General features: G+C 42.6%; 3 protein-coding genes and 1 pseudogene across 5 annotated transcripts; all 4 read left to right on the top strand.

Moving 5' to 3' along the window:
• Positions 1-291: 291 nt before the first annotated feature.
• LOC113076770 (aurora kinase B-like) lies at positions 292-3,135 on the top strand (annotated as a pseudogene).
• A 7,540-nt stretch (positions 3,136-10,675) lies between these two features.
• LOC113076769 (biorientation of chromosomes in cell division protein 1-like 1) lies at positions 10,676-13,311 on the top strand. Its single transcript, XM_026249464.1, has 5 exons — positions 10,676-11,703; positions 12,188-12,312; positions 12,396-12,613; positions 12,693-12,992; positions 13,127-13,311. Exons 1-5 carry the CDS (start codon positions 11,587-11,589, stop codon positions 13,294-13,296), a joined length of 930 nt encoding a protein of 309 aa, XP_026105249.1. The 5' UTR covers positions 10,676-11,586; the 3' UTR covers positions 13,297-13,311.
• Positions 13,312-13,598: 287 nt separating this feature from the next.
• Positions 13,599-16,360, top strand: LOC113076768 (biorientation of chromosomes in cell division protein 1-like 1). Its single transcript, XM_026249462.1, has 6 exons — positions 13,599-13,622; positions 14,011-14,107; positions 14,170-14,262; positions 14,337-14,419; positions 14,494-15,778; positions 15,963-16,360. The coding sequence occupies exons 1-5, from the start codon at positions 13,599-13,601 to the stop codon at positions 15,589-15,591; spliced, it is 1,395 nt and encodes a 464-aa protein (XP_026105247.1). The 3' UTR covers positions 15,592-15,778; positions 15,963-16,360.
• Positions 16,361-16,839: 479 nt separating this feature from the next.
• LOC113076766 (FK506-binding protein 4-like) lies at positions 16,840-20,700 on the top strand. 3 transcript variants are annotated; one of them, XM_026249461.1, is made up of 10 exons: positions 16,840-16,859; positions 16,944-16,999; positions 17,077-17,131; positions 17,289-17,318; positions 17,765-17,839; positions 17,924-17,979; positions 18,243-18,294; positions 20,305-20,357; positions 20,424-20,483; positions 20,617-20,700. In XM_026249461.1, exons 1-10 carry the CDS (start codon positions 16,841-16,843, stop codon positions 20,641-20,643), a joined length of 483 nt encoding a protein of 160 aa, XP_026105246.1. In that variant the 5' UTR covers position 16,840; the 3' UTR covers positions 20,644-20,700. The 3 variants fall into 3 exon arrangements, with proteins under 3 accessions (XP_026105246.1, XP_026105245.1, XP_026105244.1); XM_026249460.1 differs by having other exon boundaries at positions 17,289-17,338; positions 17,767-17,839; positions 18,246-18,294; XM_026249459.1 differs by having other exon boundaries at positions 17,289-17,338; positions 17,767-17,839.
• Positions 20,701-20,906: the final 206 nt, after the last annotated feature.

The following is a 20,906-nucleotide window of genomic DNA, read 5'->3' as shown; positions in this document are numbered from 1 at the left end:
ACATTTTCAGATTTCCTGGAGATATTTTGTATTTTAATTGTTTATTAAATCATATCAAAATAACTTTTTTATTTTATTTTTTATTTTTATACACATGCGCGAGTCTCTGTAGCGGCGGGGCCAGAATGATTGGCAAGTCTTCGGCCCAATGAGTGTTCGAGTTAATGGGCCAATCAGCGCGAAGTTCATAGCGGCTCGGCCAATAGAAATCCATCTGGTTTTCATTTTAAATCCAGGCGGTTAAAAAAAATAAACGGAAGCGCAGAAACACAGACACAAGAGCACATAATCGTGATGCAGGTACAATAAACAATTATTAATTATCTTATCTGACATAAGCGCGCGTATATAAATATCTGTTTATATATGTTTGTGTGTTTAGGAGATGTTAGTGTCGTTCAGGGACTGATCTGTGTCAAATCAGAGTCTTTTATCATTGTCCTAGAGCAGCGAGCGCTAAATATTAACGTTACACAGACGCTGAATATTATATATTAGTGATGTGTTTTCATGTTTATGTTTCCCATCCGCGAGCTGGTTGTGTTTTATTGATGTACGTGCGTGTGTGTTGAGTTTGACATGTCTTTTTTTCAGAATAAAGAGAATAAGGGACCGAGAGTCTTCCAAACACAGGTGAGGCGAAGCGAGTTAATTCTGTTTCATTAGAGTTTAGAGAATCAGTGTTGTTCTGATGACCTGTGTGTGTGTATGTGTGTGTGTGTGTGTGTGGCTCAGGTTGCTACTGTTGGTCCTCTCAGAGTCGGCATGAATCCAGACACACACACTCTTTCAGGTAAAAGCTCGAAAACAATGTCCAAGCGCTGTTTATAAACGAGATGTGTGTTATTATGGTCCTCATCCGGGTCTTTGTGGTGTCTGCTAACTAGTGCACTAGATTATAGAGGTGTTCTCACTGCTGATAATCCATCTGTTGGATGTCTCTAAAGGATTAGTTCACTTCCAGAATAAACCTCTGATCATTTACTCACTCTGAAGCTGACAGCGATTGACTCGGTCTCTGGTGGTCTTCTTTCAGGTCCTGGGAGAGTTCCCGTGAAGTCCAACACAAAGTGAGTTCAGTCTCTGCTTTATCACGCTTTTATTCTTGCTGAAGATCAGGTCAATCTTACACAAAGTGATGCTCCTCCTCAGGATTTCTGTCTTGTCTTGTTTTCCAGTACAAATATAACGAGCTGTGTTGACTTGAGATGCACAATAATGGACTAAACATTAACATCTTAACGATTTTAAACAAGACACATCTACTGGAGAAGCACGAATGTCTAATCAGAGTTACTTCTTGTTTTGAGCACAGAAAGCGAGTCTCCATGCGTCACTGTGCTTCTCCAATAAATGTCTTGATTTGAGGACCTTCAGATATTTTACCTGCCGTTCTGGTTCACCAGGAGGTTCTCCATCAAAGACTTCGACATCGGCCGTTCCGCTGGGGAAGGGCAAGTTCGGTAACGTGTATCTGGCGCGCGAGCGGAAGCTGAAGGTGATCGTGGCTCTGAAGGTGCTCTTCAAGTCTCAAGATGGAGAAAGGAAGGAGTGGAGCATCAGCTGCGGAGAGAGATTGAGATCCAGTCTCACCTCAGGTGTGTCTCCGTCCTTCAGACGCTCTTCAATGGACCCTGCAGGAACTAAAACCGTCTGTTTTCCAGGCACCCCAACATCCTGCGCTTCTACAACTACTTCCAGGACAGCACGCGAGTGTTTCTGGTTCTGGAGTTCGCTCCTCGAGGAGAGATGTACAAAGAGCTGCAGCGCTGCGGACGCTTCGACGACCAGCGCACGGCCACCGTGAGTCTCTCTCACACACACACACACACTCCTCCAGCCCCGTCTGACGCTGCTCTTGTGTCTGCAGTACATGGAGGAGCTGGCGGACGCTCTTCTGTACTGTCACGAGAAGAAGTGATCCACCGAGACATTAAACCGGAGAACCTTCTGCTGGGATTCAGAGAGAGCTCAAGATCGCAGACTTCGGCTGGTCCGTCCACGCACCCTCTCTCAGGTAACCACACACCACCCAGAATGCACCGGGACAAACATCTACACACTCACAAATCTACACTGCACTTGAACATGCATGGTGAAAAATTGATGCAAGTGGACAAACGAAGCTGCTGTTTTTCTGACCTCACTGGCAGATATTAATGTTTTAAGCATTTTTCAGAAAACAAGACTTTATCTTCAGTCGTTCTGCTGTGTGTGTGTGTCTCTCTATCTCTCAGACGGCGGACCATGTGTGGGACTCTGGACTATCTTCCTCCAGAAGATGATCGAGGGTCACACTCACGATTGAGAAGGTGGATCTGTGGTGCATCGGTGTGTTGTGTTACGAGTGTCTGGTGGGAAACCCTCCGTTCGAGACGGCCAGCCACACAGAGACATACAAGCGCATCACTAAGGTCTGTCTGCACAGAGCATCATGGGAGCGTTTCACACCGTCTGTCTGTCAGCTTCAGGCTCCAAGGGATGCTTTCATTTTTAAAATCTTAGTTTTTTTTTTTTTTTCAGTAAATTTGTTTTGGTGCATTAAGCAGAAAGTTAGTGTTCTCTAACCTGTCAGAACATTAATATTTTTCGAAATCTTGTCCTCAAGTATGGTGTTTTTGGTTTTGCTCCGTGTGTGTGTGTGTGAGAGCAGGTGGATCTTCAGTTCCCCAAGCTGGTGTCTGACGGTGCTCGTGATCTGATCTCCAAGCTGCTGCGTCACAGTCCATCCATGCGTCTGCCGCTCAGGAGCGTGATGGAGCATCCCTGGGTCAAAGCCAACTCACGCCGCGTCCTGCGCCGTCTGCAACACAAACCACTGACACACACTGCTCCAGGACCTGTTTGAGACACGCAGGCCTGCTGTGAGAGCTGCATGTCACACTGTCAGAAACACCTGATCGAGGGCCGGATTCACTCTGTGTGTGTGTGTGTGTGTGTGTGTGTGTGTGTGTGTGACCGTTAACAATCTGTTTCACTCTGTCTTGTCTCACTGTTGTGTTCATATCCATGTTTTACAGTCTTCTGTGAATGTGTGTCTTATACGGAGTCTCTCAGACATACAAATAAAATCCTTTGTATGTTTGGAGTTGATTTGCACAAACTCAAGTGATTATTAAACTGCTTTAAAACGTATCTTTCTGTATCAGTTTCTTCTGAAAACACTGCAGCCGCTAGTATCATGAATTACTTCCTTTTCCTTGTATGTACTGATAAAGTTAGTGACAGTAACTACTGAAATATTGACTGGGGTTTATTTAATTTATTAATAAATGATTCATTATTGATTATTATTTTGGGGTTTATTTAATTTATTAATAATAAATTAAATTTATTAAAAACAAGATCTTTTGAGGAATATTGCTAAGCAAATAGTTGATGGTAGTATTCGTGTAATTCAGTGGCTCCCATCTACTGTTTAATTGCCAGATTTTATACTAAACATGAAAAACTGACACGTTTGGAATTTGACAGCGCGTGAGAGACCGTTTAATTTTTTTTAAGTGAACTAACGTTATCGCTTTAGCTTGTGTATATAAATATTAGATTGGATTCTACAAGCAGTTTTGCAAAACGATTTTCGTTCTTATTGGCAGGGCTTGGTCATTAAAAATGGTAATCTTTACCGATAACACAAAGGTATTCTAATAACAATTTTTCTTTCTGATTGAGTTGTCGAGAAGCGTCCTGAACAGCGGCTGCTCACAGGTAGCGTGGCCGAGCGGTCTAAGGCGCTGCGCTCAAGCTGGGGAACAATAGTCCGTCAAAGACGGGGAAGAAGGGAAGAAAAGAGGGAAGGAAGAAAAAGAGAAGGGGAAGAAGAGAAAGAAAAAATGAAGAAAAGAAAGGGTGAAATTTGATGTTCAAAGACGGATCTTCCTTAGCATGCGCGCAGTGATACATCTTCCGGTTTCTTCTTGCGGTAAATTCGCGCATTTATATTACACTGTTTTCTATTGCAGGTGCTCCCCTCGACGCGGGTTCGAATCCAGCTAAAGACAACTTTTTGTTTTATTGTTAATTGCTTTAAATAAATGAAGTTTCAAGGTTAATTAAATGTATATATGTGCTTGTTTGATATTTTTTTATTACATTTTAATACACCAATGGAAATGTGTTTTGTTATTATTAGTTATTTAGTAGTTGTTGTATTATTTTTGTTATTAAGCATGTTATTATGTGTAGTTGTATTCATATTTATTTTAAGCATGTTATTAGTTGTGATTTTATTGATATTAAATCAGATTTTTTTTAAGGTTACATTCATTCAAGACACCTTTAAATCTGTCATTTTTAATTAAAAAAGGATGCAAAAATAGTCATTATTATGCTTAAAAATGTCTGTGACAAATGACAAAGTGCAAATTATCTTTTTATAGGAATACGTTCTATTGTTGCAGTGTACTGATGAAATGTTTACTAAAGTACAAATAAAAAGCAATCATTCTCTTTTTTTTTTTTTTTACAATTATGCCAACATAACAGTAATGAATATTAAACAAATTAAATTTATATAAGTTTTCAAAAAAAAAAATTTAAAAGGGAAATAAAAGGAAAATAAATGTAGAAATCAAAACACATTTCTCAATTTGTTTTTTTATTTATTTTACAATTATGCTAATAGAAAAGTAATGAATATTAAATGAAGTTTTCAAACAATAAATTAAAAAGGTAAAAGTAAAAGTTAAATAGGATTAAAAAAGCAAGTTAAATAAAATAATGTTAGACACAAATATTAACAATAGTGAACTATATTTAAACAACTATATACACACAACAATAAATAAAAATATATAGTGTATACATTATTTGGGAGAAGGTTCTCCGGATTTACTCTAACCACTTTTCTTTTGTAATGTTCTCAGTCTGTGGACAGTATATACACCTTGCCCCTGTACTGGCTATGTCCCGTTGCACTGGTTTTGAATTTTCCACACTTCCTGCAAGTGTTTGCCTTGTAGGGTCTCTTGGGCATGGTTTGTGGAGCTGGTTGTGAATTGGTGCTCTGCAAAATAGGCTGTAACAGTGGCATCCTATGGACCGCTGACAGTCTTTGAACCATTTGTAGACCCTGGAACACTGGCACACCCTGAAACATCGACAAAAATATGGTTTTCTGGTATTAAAAGAAAAAATTGAACAAGTTTAATAATTCGTACAGAATGGAACGTGAAAAGTGCCTTTATAGAATACTTTATACATTATGCCATTACTTACAGAGACAGTACTGCTTGGTATAGAGGCACAAGACAATGCTGCGCTGGGTTGGTCTTCAACCTGAGAAGGTCTCCTGACCACACTAAGATTTGGCTTTGCTGCAGCAATGTGAGAGCCAGTAAATCTTGGTTTGGTAAATCAAAAATGTGAGAAGACAGAATGTGTTATAATAGCAAGAATTACGATTTATATTAATATTACTATTTTAAGTAAATGCAGGTTTTTAAAAACATTTCTTTCTGAATAGAAGTGTCATCCATATTTATTAGCAGTATTGACTCCTGAAATTACTACAAAGTATTTGCATGATGGAATAATTGTTAATGTGTACAGTTAATGATAGCCAGCATCTATGTGGTATGTTACCTGAGATTGAGAAAGAAAGATAATGTAGCTTTAACACATGAGAAGTATTGAGAGGGATGCCATGAGGGACATGAGTCTAGTCTCAAGAGAGAAAGCAAACAGGTTACATTCTACATTTATCCTTGACCATGTGACTTAAACCAAATCTGAGATATTCAAACTGACCATTCAGCAGACAACAGGTGCCCCCACTGTACAAGAGGGGTGACAATTAGTAGGTCTCAGCCAGCATCTCATAGCATTCTTGCTTTTTCTTTTTTTCTTCATCTTACGTTCTGAACTTTCTTGAATTTTAATTGAGCACATTCTTAAGTGGTATTATTAAAAAAGTTAAATAGTAATTCTTACCATTGAAAATTGTGTTGCAACTCTTGCTTCCACAGGTGCAGTAGGCTGGGGCCGGGGCAGGGGCATGGGATGAGGCTGGGGGTCAGGCTGACTCTGCTCCATGGCCTTCTTTGCTGTTTCAGCATCATGAGGTTCTTCCACCACCCTTTGTGCTGGTCCAGTAGAGGCTTAAGACGAAAAAAAAAAAAAAAAAAAAAAAAAAACCCTTAATACATAATTCAGAAAGAAACCTTTTCAGTAAATATACTAATGATACTAATAAAAAACATGCATTTCAGCACACCTCCAAGCAAGGTTTTTTGGCCACGAGACAGCATCTGACATTTCTCTATCTGTAAGCATTATAACAAATATAATGCACAATACAAGTGAGTCCCTTAAGAGAGCATAAAATACTTCATTAAATTCATATATTTATTCATTCATTCATTCATTTCTAGGACACAAGTCCCATTTATCTTATATATAATGTTACAACTGGTATCTCTATTTAGAGGAGAAAGATACAAGACAGGAACATTTCTTAAAATACCTGCAACATTACATAAATGTCTATAAACAATTATTACACACTCTGGTTTGCCCTGTTGAAAGCCATAACATAACACAACCATCACATTACATCGTTCAAATGAATGGGACCAGGTAAATGTTTGTTCTGAAGCCTGATGTGTTGTTCTCTTATGCAAATACACTAAACCAAGATACTAATAATGTTCGATTACGATTATTTTTTATTTTTATACATCTATAATGCAAAGGTAACAAACACTCACCCATTGACAAATCTCGTACCACTTTTTATGTCGAACTACGCGACAATGACCCTTGTCATAGGTCACAAACTTGAGTAATTAACCTTTTTTACCTCTGACACGCCCCCTGAGGATGATGTCATTCTTTCGTACACCTTCGGCACGGTTCGGCAACTTGATTGACACCTGACTAGAAGCGCTGACCCCTCCACCTAGCGGTGAGACGCGGAAACGTGCCGTCGAAATCCCCCTGCTCTCTGATTGGTCAAATGTCACGAATGTCAAGATAATGTTATAAATTGCGCTTTTTGATTGGCTGGAAATGTTAAGGCGCTTCGACGCGATTGGTCCAAATGTCATAGCGCTTCGATGCGATTGGCTGCGCAGTTCGACATTGCTCAACATTTCTGAAATTATGTCGGACTATCCTTCGTCAGCTAGCGCTCAAGCTGGGGAACAATAGTCCGTCAAAGACGGGGAAGAAGGGAAGAAAAGAGGGAAGGAAGAAAAAGAGAAGGGGAAGAAGAGAAAGAAAAAATGAAGAAAAGAAAGGGTGAAATTTGATGTTCAAAGACGGATCTTCCTTAGCATGCGCGCAGTGATACATCTTCCGGTTTCTTCTTGCGGTAAATTCGCGCATTTATATTACACTGTTTTCTATTGCAGGTGCTCCCCTCGACGCGGGTTCGAATCCAGCTAAAGACAACTTTTTGTTTTATTGTTAATTGCTTTAAATAAATGAAGTTTCAAGGTTAATTAAATGTATATATGTGCTTGTTTGATATTTTTTTATTACATTTTAATACACCAATGGAAATGTGTTTTGTTATTATTAGTTATTTAGTAGTTGTTGTATTATTTTTGTTATTAAGCATGTTATTATGTGTAGTTGTATTCATATTTATTTTAAGCATGTTATTAGTTGTGATTTTATTGATATTAAATCAGATTTTTTTTAAGGTTACATTCATTCAAGACACCTTTAAATCTGTCATTTTTAATTAAAAAAGGATGCAAAAATAGTCATTATTATGCTTAAAAATGTCTGTGACAAATGACAAAGTGCAAATTATCTTTTTATAGGAATACGTTCTATTGTTGCAGTGTACTGATGAAATGTTTACTAAAGTACAAATAAAAAGCAATCATTCTCTTTTTTTTTTTTTTTACAATTATGCCAACATAACAGTAATGAATATTAAACAAATTAAATTTATATAAGTTTTCAAAAAAAAAAATTTAAAAGGGAAATAAAAGGAAAATAAATGTAGAAATCAAAACACATTTCTCAATTTGTTTTTTTATTTATTTTACAATTATGCTAATAGAAAAGTAATGAATATTAAATGAAGTTTTCAAACAATAAATTAAAAAGGTAAAAGTAAAAGTTAAATAGGATTAAAAAAGCAAGTTAAATAAAATAATGTTAGACACAAATATTAACAATAGTGAACTATATTTAAACAACTATATACACACAACAATAAATAAAAATATATAGTGTATACATTATTTGGGAGAAGGTTCTCCGGATTTACTCTAACCACTTTTCTTTTGTAATGTTCTCAGTCTGTGGACAGTATATACACCTTGCCCCTGTACTGGCTATGTCCCGTTGCACTGGTTTTGAATTTTCCACACTTCCTGCAAGTGTTTGCCTTGTAGGGTCTCTTGGGCATGGTTTGTGGAGCTGGTTGTGAATTGGTGCTCTGCAAAATAGGCTGTAACAGTGGCATCCTATGGACCGCTGACAGTCTTTGAACCATTTGTAGACCCTGGAACACTGGCACACCCTGAAACATCGACAAAAATATGGTTTTCTGGTATTAAAAGAAAAATTGAACAAGTTTAATAATTCGTACAGAATGGAACGTGAAAAGTGCCTTTATAGAATACTTTATACATTATGCCATTACTTACAGAGACAGTACTGCTTGGTATAGAGGCACAAGACAATGCTGCGCTGGGTTGGTCTTCAACCTGAGAAGGTCTCCTGACCACACTAAGATTTGGCTTTGCTGCAGCAATGTGAGAGCCAGTAAATCTTGGTTTGGTAAATCAAAAATGTGAGAAGACAGAATGTGTTATAATAGCAAGAATTACGATTTATATTAATATTACTATTTTAAGTAAATGCAGGTTTTTAAAAACATTTCTTTCTGAATAGAAGTGTCATCCATATTTATTAGCAGTATTGACTCCTGAAATTACTACAAAGTATTTGCATGATGGAATAATTGTTAATGTGTACAGTTAATGATAGCCAGCATCTATGTGGTATGTTACCTGAGATTGAGAAAGAAAGATAATGTAGCTTTAACACATGAGAAGTATTGAGAGGGATGCCATGAGGGACATGAGTCTAGTCTCAAGAGAGAAAGCAAACAGGTTACATTCTACATTTATCCTTGACCATGTGACTTAAACCAAATCTGAGATATTCAAACTGACCATTCAGCAGACAACAGGTGCCCCCACTGTACAAGAGGGGTGACAATTAGTAGGTCTCAGCCAGCATCTCATAGCATTCTTGCTTTTTCTTTTTTTCTTCATCTTACGTTCTGAACTTTCTTGAATTTTAATTGAGCACATTCTTAAGTGGTATTATTAAAAAAGTTAAATAGTAATTCTTACCATTGAAAATTGTGTTGCAACTCTTGCTTCCACAGGTGCAGTAGGCTGGGGCCGGGGCAGGGGCATGGGATGAGGCTGGGGGTCAGGCTGACTCTGCTCCATGGCCTTCTTTGCTGTTTCAGCATCATGAGGTTCTTCCACCACCCTTTGTGCTGGTCCAGTAGAGGCTTAAGACGAAAAAAAAAAAAAAAAAAAAAAAAAAAACCCTTAATACATAATTCAGAAAGAAACCTTTTCAGTAAATATACTAATGATACTAATAAAAAACATGCATTTCAGCACACCTCCAAGCAAGGTTTTTTGGCCACGAGACAGCATCTGACATTTCTCTATCTGTAAGCATTATAACAAATATAATGCACAATACAAGTGAGTCCCTTAAGAGAGCATAAAATACTTCATTAAATTCATATATTTATTCATTCATTCATTCATTTCTAGGACACAAGTCCCATTTATCTTATATATAATGTTACAACTGGTATCTCTATTTAGAGGAGAAAGATACAAGACAGGAACATTTCTTAAAATACCTGCAACATTACATAAATGTCTATAAACAATTATTACACACTCTGGTTTGCCCTGTTGAAAGCCATAACATAACACAACCATCACATTACATCGTTCAAATGAATGGGACCAGGTAAATGTTTGTTCTGAAGCCTGATGTGTTGTTCTCTTATGCAAATACACTAAACCAAGATACTAATAATGTTCGATTACGATTATTTTTTATTTTTATACATCTATAATGCAAAGGTAACAAACACTCACCCATTGACAAATCTCGTACCACTTTTTATGTCGAACTACGCGACAATGACCCTTGTCATAGGTCACAAACTTGAGTAATTAACCTTTTTTACCTCTGACACGCCCCCTGAGGATGATGTCATTCTTTCGTACACCTTCGGCACGGTTCGGCAACTTGATTGACACCTGACTAGAAGCGCTGACCCCTCCACCTAGCGGTGAGACGCGGAAACGTGCCGTCGAAATCCCCCTGCTCTCTGATTGGTCAAATGTCACGAATGTCAAGATAATGTTATAAATTGCGCTTTTTGATTGGCTGGAAATGTTAAGGCGCTTCGACGCGATTGGTCCAAATGTCATAGCGCTTCGATGCGATTGGCTGCGCAGTTCGACATTGCTCAACATTTCTGAAATTATGTCGGACTATCCTTCGTCAGCTAGCGCTCTAAGGCTCCAGTCTCTTCGGGGGCGTGGGTTCGAATCCCACCGCTGCCAACTCTTTTTCAACCAGTCTGATAAGAACGCTATCGGATCCTAAACATACCGATGCCTAAGTGATGCGGTAAAGCTTCGAAACCTCAATCATTTGTATCGAAACTGGATCGGAACGCGCATCAGACTGCCAGAGTCACGCGGTGTCCGTAAACGTGGCTTCACGTCACGATGATCTCTGCAAAACAGTGTCTGGTATTTTTACCTTATGTCGGATCAGCTTGTAGGCATTTTATGAGACATTTGTGGACAAATGTTGGAATGAGTTTGTAAAAGCAGTATTAGTATTGTATTGTTTTTGTCTGTGTTGAGACAGTTTTGACCAGCAGGTGTCACCATATGGCGTGTGAAGCAATTGTTCGTTTCTCCCCTTTTACCAACCGTGAAGTTTCGAAACCTTTGAGAGTCACTTTGAGAGTCACCATTGATTCGCATCGCGTATCTACATGATTTCAGTAAATGAGCCGGCGTTGGGTCATAATTGCTTGGAATAGTTCGCCATTAGCAGTGCATATATGATTTTGACCTGATCTCTGATCAGTTTTATTTGTATTTCACATCTGGGGGCTGATTAAAACACACAAACAAACCCTGCCATTCATACAGACACCTCATATTTAATAGTATCTGTTGATTGCCTTTACTAGATTACACCCTCAGTAATTTGCAATCTGTTTGTAAAAAGTGTTTTATACATGTTTCTGTTGCACTTACGCAGTTTTGACCGGCAGGCGTCACCAGCGTGAGGCGTTTAGAGTGCTTCGAAACTAGGAATCATTTTGCGAATCAATTGGTTCAGTTGATTCAATGTTTCGAAAAGCTTCGCTTCCCCATAGACATCCGTTGCAGCGTGTCCTTTAGATGGCGCTGAATTTCCGCGCGTTTCCTCTTCTTCTTCACCTGTTTCTTGTGCGTTGTATAAACTTCCGGCGGGAGCTTCACTTCTGTAGCGCGCAGCGGCGGTTCGGTTCGTTTCGAAGGTTCCGCTGGCTCGAGTTCAGCCGGTTTCGACCCTGCGATGTCGGCGCTTCACCCCGGAGACCCGCAGCTGGTGTCGATGATCGTCAATCACCTGAAGACCGAGGGTCTGTTCGATCAGTTCCGCAGAGACTGTCTCGCGGACGTGGACACAAAGGCAAAACACGCTCACATTTACCTCACAACAACACCAAAGTACCATGATTTTAACACTGTGTAAACTTGGCGATCTCTGCAGTAGCGTAAATAACCGCGGTGTTTCCGTCTTCTACATCACAGATAGAACTATTAATGTATTTATTTATAATCGATTAGCGAGTGTGAGGATGTCTTGATAAACCGCTTGTTTTTTAAATTCGCGCTGATTTATATTCAAACCTAACGGTCAGTTTATCATCATCATCATCACAATGTAATGTTTTACTATGACATTAAACTCTGCTGCTTGTAAATCAGTGAGATCTTTCTGACAGCAGAGTGGAGACTTATGTAAATATGAGTCTGTGCTCTATATCTCCAGTGATGTGTGTCAGTGAGATGAGATGTAAATGATCCGCACATATAACACAGAGATTGAGAGCTGAAGAAATAAAGGCCGGTATGATACAGTAGAGGTAATGTGATTGTTTTCTTCCTCTCAGCCGGCGTATTTGCACTTACGACAGCGAGTGGATAACTTCGTGTCCAATCACCTGGCAAACCACACATGGAGCCCACAGCTGAACAAGAACCAGCTGAGAAACAGCATCCGACAGCTGGTCCTGCAGTACGTGTCCTGTCCGTCTGTCTGTCTGTCTGTCCGTCTGTGTGTGTGTCCTGAGCTTCACCGTGTGTGTGTGTGTGCGGCAGGTCAGGGATGCTGGAGCAGGGAGTGGACCGGATCGTGGCTCAGGTCGTCGATCCGAAGGTCCATCACTCCTTTCGGCCGCAGGTGGAGCGCGTCGTCCGGAAGTTTCTGTCTCCAAACAGCCACGTGGAGGAGGATGAGCTTCCTCCTGTAGCTCCGCCCCTTCCTGCAGAAATCCAGGAAGCTGAACTTCTGACCGTGGAACCTGGAAGTGATGCTGGTGAGCTTCTCACATCTGAAGAACCCGCTGTCAGATCCTCCAGAACGTGAGTCATGTTTCCTTCTGTTTGCTCTGACAGCTGGATGCTCTGGCGCTGATGATGTCCAGATCCCGGAGACCAGCGGCACTGACCCGAGCCTCGAGCACAGAGACGAGGAGATGGACATCAGCCTCCCCGAGGAGACGGAGGAGCAGCCGGAGGAACCACAGCCTGGGAAACAGGAAGAGGAAGAGGAGGAGACGGAGGAGGTGAAGGACGAGGGAGACGCCGGGAACGGCAGTAAATCCTCAGGGAAGATCCGAGAGGAGAACCGCACAGACACAGACTCCCAGAAACCCTCCAGCGTCAAACAGAAGACCAGAGAGAGACTCCGAGAAGGTACAGCAGACAGAAGAATCCTCTTCATCACTTCACTGAAATAATGAAATAAGAGTTTGAGTCAGAAGTGACTAATAATTAAAGTGAAAGTGTTGATTCTAGAGCGTCTGTGTGTGTGTGTGTGTGTGTGTTAGAGTACTCTCTGGAGGACTCTGATCTGGACGGTCTCAGTGACATCACGGTGAGTTCGGTCCACACCAGCGATCTGTCCTCGTTCGAGGGAGACAGCGATGAGAACGAGCCTCTGTCGGAGTCCACCGAGGAGGGAGAGATCAGCTCGGGGGGTGAGAAGCGCATCACGTGATCAGTGTGTGTGTGTGTGTGTGTGTGTGTGTGTCACTGCAGCGCTCCGACACCTGTGTGTGTGTGTGTGTGTGTAGGTGAGGGGGGCGGGAGACGCCGGCCGGGGACGACTCGGAGAAGAAGCCTCGTGGTGTGAGACAGGGATACGTACACAAGCCCTTCCTGTACTCACGCTACTACAGCGACTCTGATGACGAGGTGACGGTGGAGCAGCGCAGACGCTCGGTGGTGAGAGCACGCCGTGACCTTTGACACGCTACAAACTGTGATGATGGACCTCTTTCACTAAACCCCAGTGGAGCTATGGGGGCTGTGTCACTTGGAAAAGTGCTCTGATGTCAATTTCTGTATAAAGCACTTTAAAAACCACGGTGTACCCTAATGCTACACAGTTTTATAAAAGTCAAATATAAACTGAACTTTGAACTTTAACTGCACACAAGGCAGTGTTTATAATAATAAAGCTGTAATAACTTTGTAATGATAATATCGTTTTTAATCCAATTAGATTTTTTTAATACAAACATTTAAATGGTGGCTATCATTAAAACTGCATCGAGGATCTTAGGATTTAATCAGTATCGCTTCTTCAAAACCAACGGGAAATCAATATTTTCAAACGAGCCCCTTAAAATAGTTTATTGTGATGATGTTTCATTTTCACCTGGTGGTTGTTTTTGTTGAAATCTGATATAATTTAACTCTCCCTCCACAGGCCAAAGACAAAGAGGAGCGTCTTCTGAAGCGGCAGCTGAACCGCGAGCGGATGGAGGAGAAACGCAGACTGAGAGCAGCGCAGAACGAGGAACAGGGTACCGAGCACTGTGTGTGTGTGTGGGATGATCTGGTCTCTGACGTGAGTTTCTCCTTACAGATCGCAAGAGACCCCGAGCTAAAGAGGCTCGAAAAGAGAAGAAGGTCCTGGAGAAGAAAGTGGCTCTGAGCAGACAGAGAAAGAGAGACTCAGGTTAGTGGAGCAAACAGCCACTAGTTCCCTAAAGCTAGCAGTGTCCAGAACACTACATGTGATTGCATCAATAGACCTGATGATAACACACTCCTCAATGACTGCTTCGTTTCAGAAAGAGGACGACAGGAAGAAAAGTGACACCGAAAGTGATTCAGTCAGTCTCTCTCTCTCTCTCAGTAGTGAACACTTCTGTGTCTCTGCAGGTGAAGCCGGCGAGTCTGAAGTCAGTGCGACGGCCGTCTGATCTTGAGGGAGCAGCGCAGGAAGAAGACCGACAGCGAGGAGAAACTCCCTGACAAAAACCGCGTTCACTCCTTCATCCTGGACCTGGAGCTGGGAACAGAAGAACGCCGCAAAAACACTCGGAAAGACCCGCTTTCCAAAGAAAAGGAGCGCAAGGAGAAAGAGCGCGGCGTCCCTGACGAACGACTCAAGCACAAACTCAAGACGGAGAGCAGGAAGAGCGGGGACACCCCGGCCGAAGAGAAAGATGGAGGGACTGCGAAAGGAGCAGCTGATGAGAAGAAGGGGTCAAAGGTCAAGCCAGACAGGAAGAGTTCTGTGTCTTCTCGAGAAGGAAAGACGAGTGTGTCTGAAGCGGTGGATGAAGCGAACCTGAAGAAAGGAAAGACTGCTGTGAACGAGAGAGAGAAACCGAAGGGCGACTCGAAGCTGCTCCGGCGTCTGGACTCCACCGGCTCCTCAGAGGAGAGGTCAGAGGTCGAGACGGGTTCAGAGGTCAGCCGGAAGAAAGACAAGCAGCCTAAAGAGATTCTCAAGAGGTCAAAGAGTCACCCAGAGGCTAAACCTGGAGAGAAGACCAAGGTGCGGACGGATCGGAAGGATTCGTCTGTGGACAAGACTCATCCGCAGAAATCCGGCTCGGAAACCGAGAGCGAGGTCAGAAAGGCAGAGACGGGTTCAAAGGTCAAATCCCTAACGGAGAAGCACAAGTCTAAACCCCAGAATCCCACTGCGGGCAAATCAGATAAAAAAACAGAAGCCAAGAGTAAACCAGGAACGGCAGAACAGAAGAAAGAGGAGAAACCGAAGCTCGTGAAGAAAACATCGGAGAAGAAGGTGGAGAAAGAGTCCGAGAGCAAGTCTGGAGAACCACTAGAACCCGGCGCCGTCTCCGGTTCCACACCTGTACCAGACGATCCGTACGCCGCTCTGAGTGACATCACTCCTGAACCTGAGGACGAGGACGCTGTGGTCAGAGAGCCCCGCCCACTGACTGCAGAAGCCGACGCCCTCTTGAGCCTGATGGGAGTCCACAGCTCCGCCTCAGAGCTCTCTGTCCGGAGGAAGCGGAGGCCGATATGAAGATGAAGGAAGCGGCGCTTGCACTGCTCTCCATGGATCCAGACACCGCTTGCTCCTCCGATCTCATCACCGATTCTCCGGTCGCTATGGAGACGCTCCCTACAGGAAGTGGGTTACAGTCCTCCGGGATCGCTACAGCAGAGCCCATGGAGACGGAGGCTCTCGGCTACAGGAAGTGACATCAGAGGTAAACGCAGGACCATCTCAGATTGTTGAACTGCACAGAACCGAACACTTTGCTGGTTTGGATTGCAGTGGCGTCTTGTTGGCGTGTAATAAAATACTCTCAGGATATCCTGTCAGCAATGAAGCTGCTTCTGATCAAGTAGATTTTTGATCTAGTGTTTCCTGTTAATGTTTTTTTTTTTCAGGCTGGAGATGAGCAGACCGATGAAAGACTTCCAGCAGATGAGCCCACGCAGACTCCCACTGCAGACACAGCTGAAGTTACACAGATGACCACTGCAGACACAGCTGAGTCCACCCAGTCTCTCATTCCAGACGCAGACCAGTCCATGCTAACTCTTACTGCAGATGCTGCGGAGACGTTCAGACCTTCACTGCAGACACAGCTGAATCCACGCTGACGGTCCGCACAGAAGCAGCCGAGCTGGCAGACACGCAGTCCATGCAAACAGACACAGCTGAGACCATGCAGACCTTCACTGCAGATGCTGCCGAGTCCATGAAGACTGGTCTTACAGATGCTGCAGAGACAGGACAGAGCCTCCCTGCAGACATAGCTGTGTCACCTGCTAACACCTCTCGCTGAAGAAGCAGCGGGATCCACGCCAGAGGTTACAGCAGACACAGCTGAGCCTGCGCAGACGGACACTACAGATCCAGAGGAGCCTGCGCAGACATTCACTGAAGACACAAAAGAGACAGATCCAGAGGAGCCTGCGCAGACGGACACAGCAGACACAGAAGAGACCGACACAGCTGAGCCTGCGCAGACGATCTCCACAGATCCAGAGGAGCCTGTGCAGACACTCAATGCAGACGTGAAGCAGACAGACACAGCTGAGCCAGCACAGACCCTCACTTTAGACAATAAAAACACAGATCCAGAGAGCCTGCACAGCCTGCACAGACGATCACTGCAGACAGTAAAGGAGCGACACAGCTGAGCCTGCGCAGACGATCTCCACAGATGCAGAGGAGCCTGCGCAGACACTTAATGCAGACAGTAAAGAGACAGACACAGCTGAGCCTGCGCAGATGATCTCCACAGATGCGCTGGCCTGAGATGGACTCTTCAGACCCAGGTTAGTGATGATGAAGAGTGGTGTGTGTGTTTCTGATGGTGAGTGTGTGGAGCATGTCTCAGTGTAACCGTGTGTTTGATGCAGGCGCTGCATCGGTCTCAGACGAGCAGAAGCAGAAGTCATCAGACGACTCTGAGACGGTAACAGATCAGGATCACTTCATCAGCAGATCTTAAACCGGAATCATGTGCGTGTCACTAATGATTTATCTGATCAGGTGGAGCAGACGGAGAGCGGCACGCAGTCAGGACGATCATCTGCTCAGAGGACAGGTGTGTGTGTGTGTGTCTAATAAACCTGCTGCTGTCTGTGTCAGAACCACAAAAGAGAACCAGGAAATCACTCGCTGCTTCTGAATGAATAACAGTGACATGTGCAGCACATCAGATGTCAGGTTTCCTGAATTAAATGCTGTTTTTCTGACTGCAGCTCATCAAACCAGCGCTGATGCTGAAAAAGAGCAAACGGCTTCTAAAGAGGTGAGTTTTCTTCTTTCTCTCTCCTTTTCTGGCATGTAAGGGAAAAAATCACGTTAAGTCATGACTTATGAGTCATAATTGTTTAACATTGGGCTTTTAAGTTAAAATATAGACATACTAAGTCATACCAAGTCATAATTATAAAATAAAGAAGTCAAAAGTATGACCGAGATAAAAGGTTAAAATTATATAAGAATAAAAAATCTAAATCATGATATTATTATATCTGTCATAATTTCAGTATGACAATTCTGACGAACAAATATTTTCTCACATAATTTTGAATTAGTTTGTCATAATTACAAAATTGAAGTCATGAATTATACTTCATCTCAGTAGTGTGAGTTTTCATGTGGTGCACACATGGCTTGTGTGAAAACTGTGTTAATGTGTGTGTGTGTGTGTGTGTGTGTGTGTGTGTGTGACAGTGTGAGGGTGAAGAAGAGGAGAGATCGAGCAGGACTCCACGCAGAGGAAGATCCACCAGAGCGTCTGAAACACGTAAGAGTCTCGTCACACCTGCAGCGAGCCGTTCTGCTCTCACACTCCTGATCACGTGACCCTGTTTCTCTTCTTTCCCATAAGGCTCTGCTTCACAGCCCAAGGAGGCGGAGCCAGCTGTGGAGGAGGAGCCAAAAGAGGTGCATTTGTGTGTTCGGCTGATTCTCCAATTAGAGAAAAACTGATTTAAATATAAAATTCTTTACTAGGTTTTCAAGATTCATTGTTATATTATTAAACTTTCTCTTGTCTGTTGTATTAAGTCTCTTTCCTGATTTGAAGAATTGGAAAACTTGTTGTTCAGTCAGATTATTGAACTTTCACTCTGCAATCAGTTTATGCTTTTCTGAAAATTGAAAACATTCATTTATTATTTGACAATCATGTTTTTTTATATTTTCAGCAGAGCCGCAGGAGTCGCCGCTCCGCAGCTCAGACCAGAGACACTCCTGCAGGTGACACACACACACACACACCACACACACTCACTCACTCTCACACGCGCTCACACTCTCTCTCTCTCTCACACCCCTTTCACTCTCACTAACACTCTCACACACACAGAAACACTCACACACAAACTCACTCTCTCACTCACACTCTCTCTCTCTCTCTCTCACTCACACCCTTTCACTCTCTCACTAACACTCTCACACACACAGAAACCATCTCACTGTCTCACACACTCACTCACACACACAAACAATTACTCACTCTCTCACTCTCACACAACAGGTCTCATCTCTCTCACACACACACACCACACACACACACACACACACACTCACTCTCTCTCACTCACAGACACTGAAACCATCTCACTCACACTCACTCTCTCACACACACACACTCTCACTCTCACACACACTCACTCACTTCTCTCACTCTCACACACAGGCTCTCACTCTCACACACACACACTCTCTCTCTCACACAGAAACACATACTCTCTCACACACACACTCAATTCAATTCAATTCAATTCATATTGCTTGCTTTATTGGCATGACATACAAAGGTACATATTGCCAAAGCATTGTACACTCTCTCTCTCTCACTCACAGACACCGACAAACCATCTCTCGCTCACTCGCGCACACCACACTCTCACACACTCACTCACTCTCACACACAGGCTCACTCACTCTCACACACACACAGACACTCTCTCTCACTCACTCTCTCTCACTCTCACACACACACACAGACTTTCTCTCTCACAAAGAAACACATACTCACTCTTTCTCACACTCTCTCTCTCCTCTCTCTCTCTCTCTCTCACTCTCACACACAGGCTCACTCTCTCTCTCTCTCTCTCTCTCTCTCACACAGAAACACACACTCTCTCACTCTCACACACACACAGACTTTCTCTCTCACACAGAAACACATACTCACTCTTTCTCACACACTCTCTCTCTCTCTCACTCACTCTCACACACAGGCTCACTCTCTCTCTCTCTCTCTCTCTCTCTCTCTCTCACACAGAAACACACACTCTCACACACACTCACTCTCTATCACTCACACACATCACTCACACACTCACTCACTCTCTCTCTATCACTCTCACACACAGACACACTCACTCTCTCTCTCACACAGAAACACTCACACACACAGGCTCACTCACACACTCACTCACTCTCACACACAGACTCACTCTCTTCTCTACTAATGCCTTTATTTTAGGATTGAGATATTGTCAGAAGCAGAGAATAAAGTGGCAGCTGATCAACTTTATTGTTGGACAAGCAAAATTTGCAATATATGTTACAAGGAGAAACAGAGATTGAAAACAGACCAAATCAAGATGCTGTAACTCTTTTTAAAGCTTTTTTAAGGGCTCGAGTGATGTTGATTTTAAGTATTATCAACTAATGAATGATTTGGAGTCTTTTGAATTACAGTGGTGTTTTAGTAATATTATTTGTGTTGTATTGATGGAGAATTAATTTTTGATATGTTGTTAATTTGAGCTTGGGGTATATGTTTGATTTTTTTGGTCGTTGTTTGGTAATGTTTTTTTTTAATATCTATGTATAATAAAGGTGTATGAAATCTCTCACTCTCACACACAGACACACTCACTCTCTCACACACTCACTCTCTCTCTCTCACTCTCACACACAGGCTCACTTTCTCTCAGGCTCACACACACTCACTCACTCTCACACACAGAAACACACACATTCTCACACACACTCTCTCTATCACTCACTCACTCTCTATCACTCTCACACACACAACACTGACTCTCTCACACACACTCACTCTCTCACACACACTCACTCTCTCACACAGGCCCTCTCACTCTCACACACAGAAACACACTCACTCTCTCACACACACACTCACACAGAAATACACACACACACACTCACTCACTCTCTCACATAGACACACACACACACACACACATCTGTCTGTAGATCATCAGTTCACCTGTGTCTCTCTCTCTGTAGTGAGACCTGGACTGAAACGAAAGAGATCAGACGATCTTCCTGCTTCTGCTCCAGTAAGTCAATCAGCGAGTGTGTGTGTGTGTGTGAGATGAGTAGCTTTATAATGAGTGTTTCTGCAGGACTCGAGCGCAGAGGTGAAGGAGAACCATGTCAATCTGTCAAACAGAGAAAAGATGAAGGTCAGTAGTGTTTATCAAGTGTCTGTCCACAAATCATCACTGTATGGAGAAGAGCAGCATGATCCTTCTGCTAAACATCTTTTGTGTTTAAGTCGTACAGCTTGATGCCTGAATAAAAGTTTGATTCTCACAGCAAGTCCATCTGAAGAAGAGGAGATGATCAAAGCGAGTGATGAAGAGGAGGAGAGGAAGGATGAGGAAGACGTGACCCGTGAGCATCAAACACTCCTGCCTCACTAACTGCTGAGATCTGATGTGCATGACTGACTGACGTGTGTGTGTGTGTGTGTGTGTGTGTGTGTGTGTGTGGTCAGGAGGAGCAGCAGCAGAAACCGTCCCGTCGTGGACGACCCTCCAAAACCTCCTCTGCCACAAGATGACCTGGTGTGTACATCCAATATAGAATTCACATATTCATATAGT

Source organism: Carassius auratus, unplaced genomic scaffold, assembly GCF_003368295.1.
Source record: "Carassius auratus strain Wakin unplaced genomic scaffold, ASM336829v1 scaf_tig00021220, whole genome shotgun sequence".
NCBI lineage: Eukaryota > Metazoa > Chordata > Actinopteri > Cypriniformes > Cyprinidae > Carassius > Carassius auratus.
The sequence above is the reverse complement of the archived record's forward strand: the minus strand, read 5'-3'. Positions and strand labels throughout refer to the sequence as shown.

Bases quoted from the DNA above. Each gene is read 5' to 3' on its own strand.
- LOC113076769 (XM_026249464.1), top strand. From the start codon at position 11,587: ATGTCGGCGCTTCACCCCGGAGACCCGCAGCTGGTGTCGATGATCGTC. The intron at 12,313-12,395 runs GTACGTGTCCTG...TGTGTGCGGCAG, and splicing joins ATCCGACAGCTGGTCCTGCA to GTCAGGGATGCTGGAGCAGG. The intron at 12,993-13,126 runs GTACAGCAGACA...TGTGTGTGTTAG, and splicing joins CAGAGAGAGACTCCGAGAAG to AGTACTCTCTGGAGGACTCT.
- LOC113076768 (XM_026249462.1), top strand. From the start codon at position 13,599: ATGGGGGCTGTGTCACTTGGAAAA. The intron at 13,623-14,010 runs GTGCTCTGATGT...CTCCCTCCACAG, and splicing joins GGGCTGTGTCACTTGGAAAA to GCCAAAGACAAAGAGGAGCG. The intron at 14,108-14,169 runs GTACCGAGCACT...TTCTCCTTACAG, and splicing joins AGCGCAGAACGAGGAACAGG to ATCGCAAGAGACCCCGAGCT.
- LOC113076766 (XM_026249459.1), top strand. The intron at 17,339-17,766 runs GTGAGTTTTCTT...TGTGTGTGACAG, and splicing joins AGCAAACGGCTTCTAAAGAG to TGTGAGGGTGAAGAAGAGGA. The intron at 18,295-20,304 runs GTGACACACACA...CTCTCTCTGTAG, and splicing joins GACCAGAGACACTCCTGCAG to TGAGACCTGGACTGAAACGA.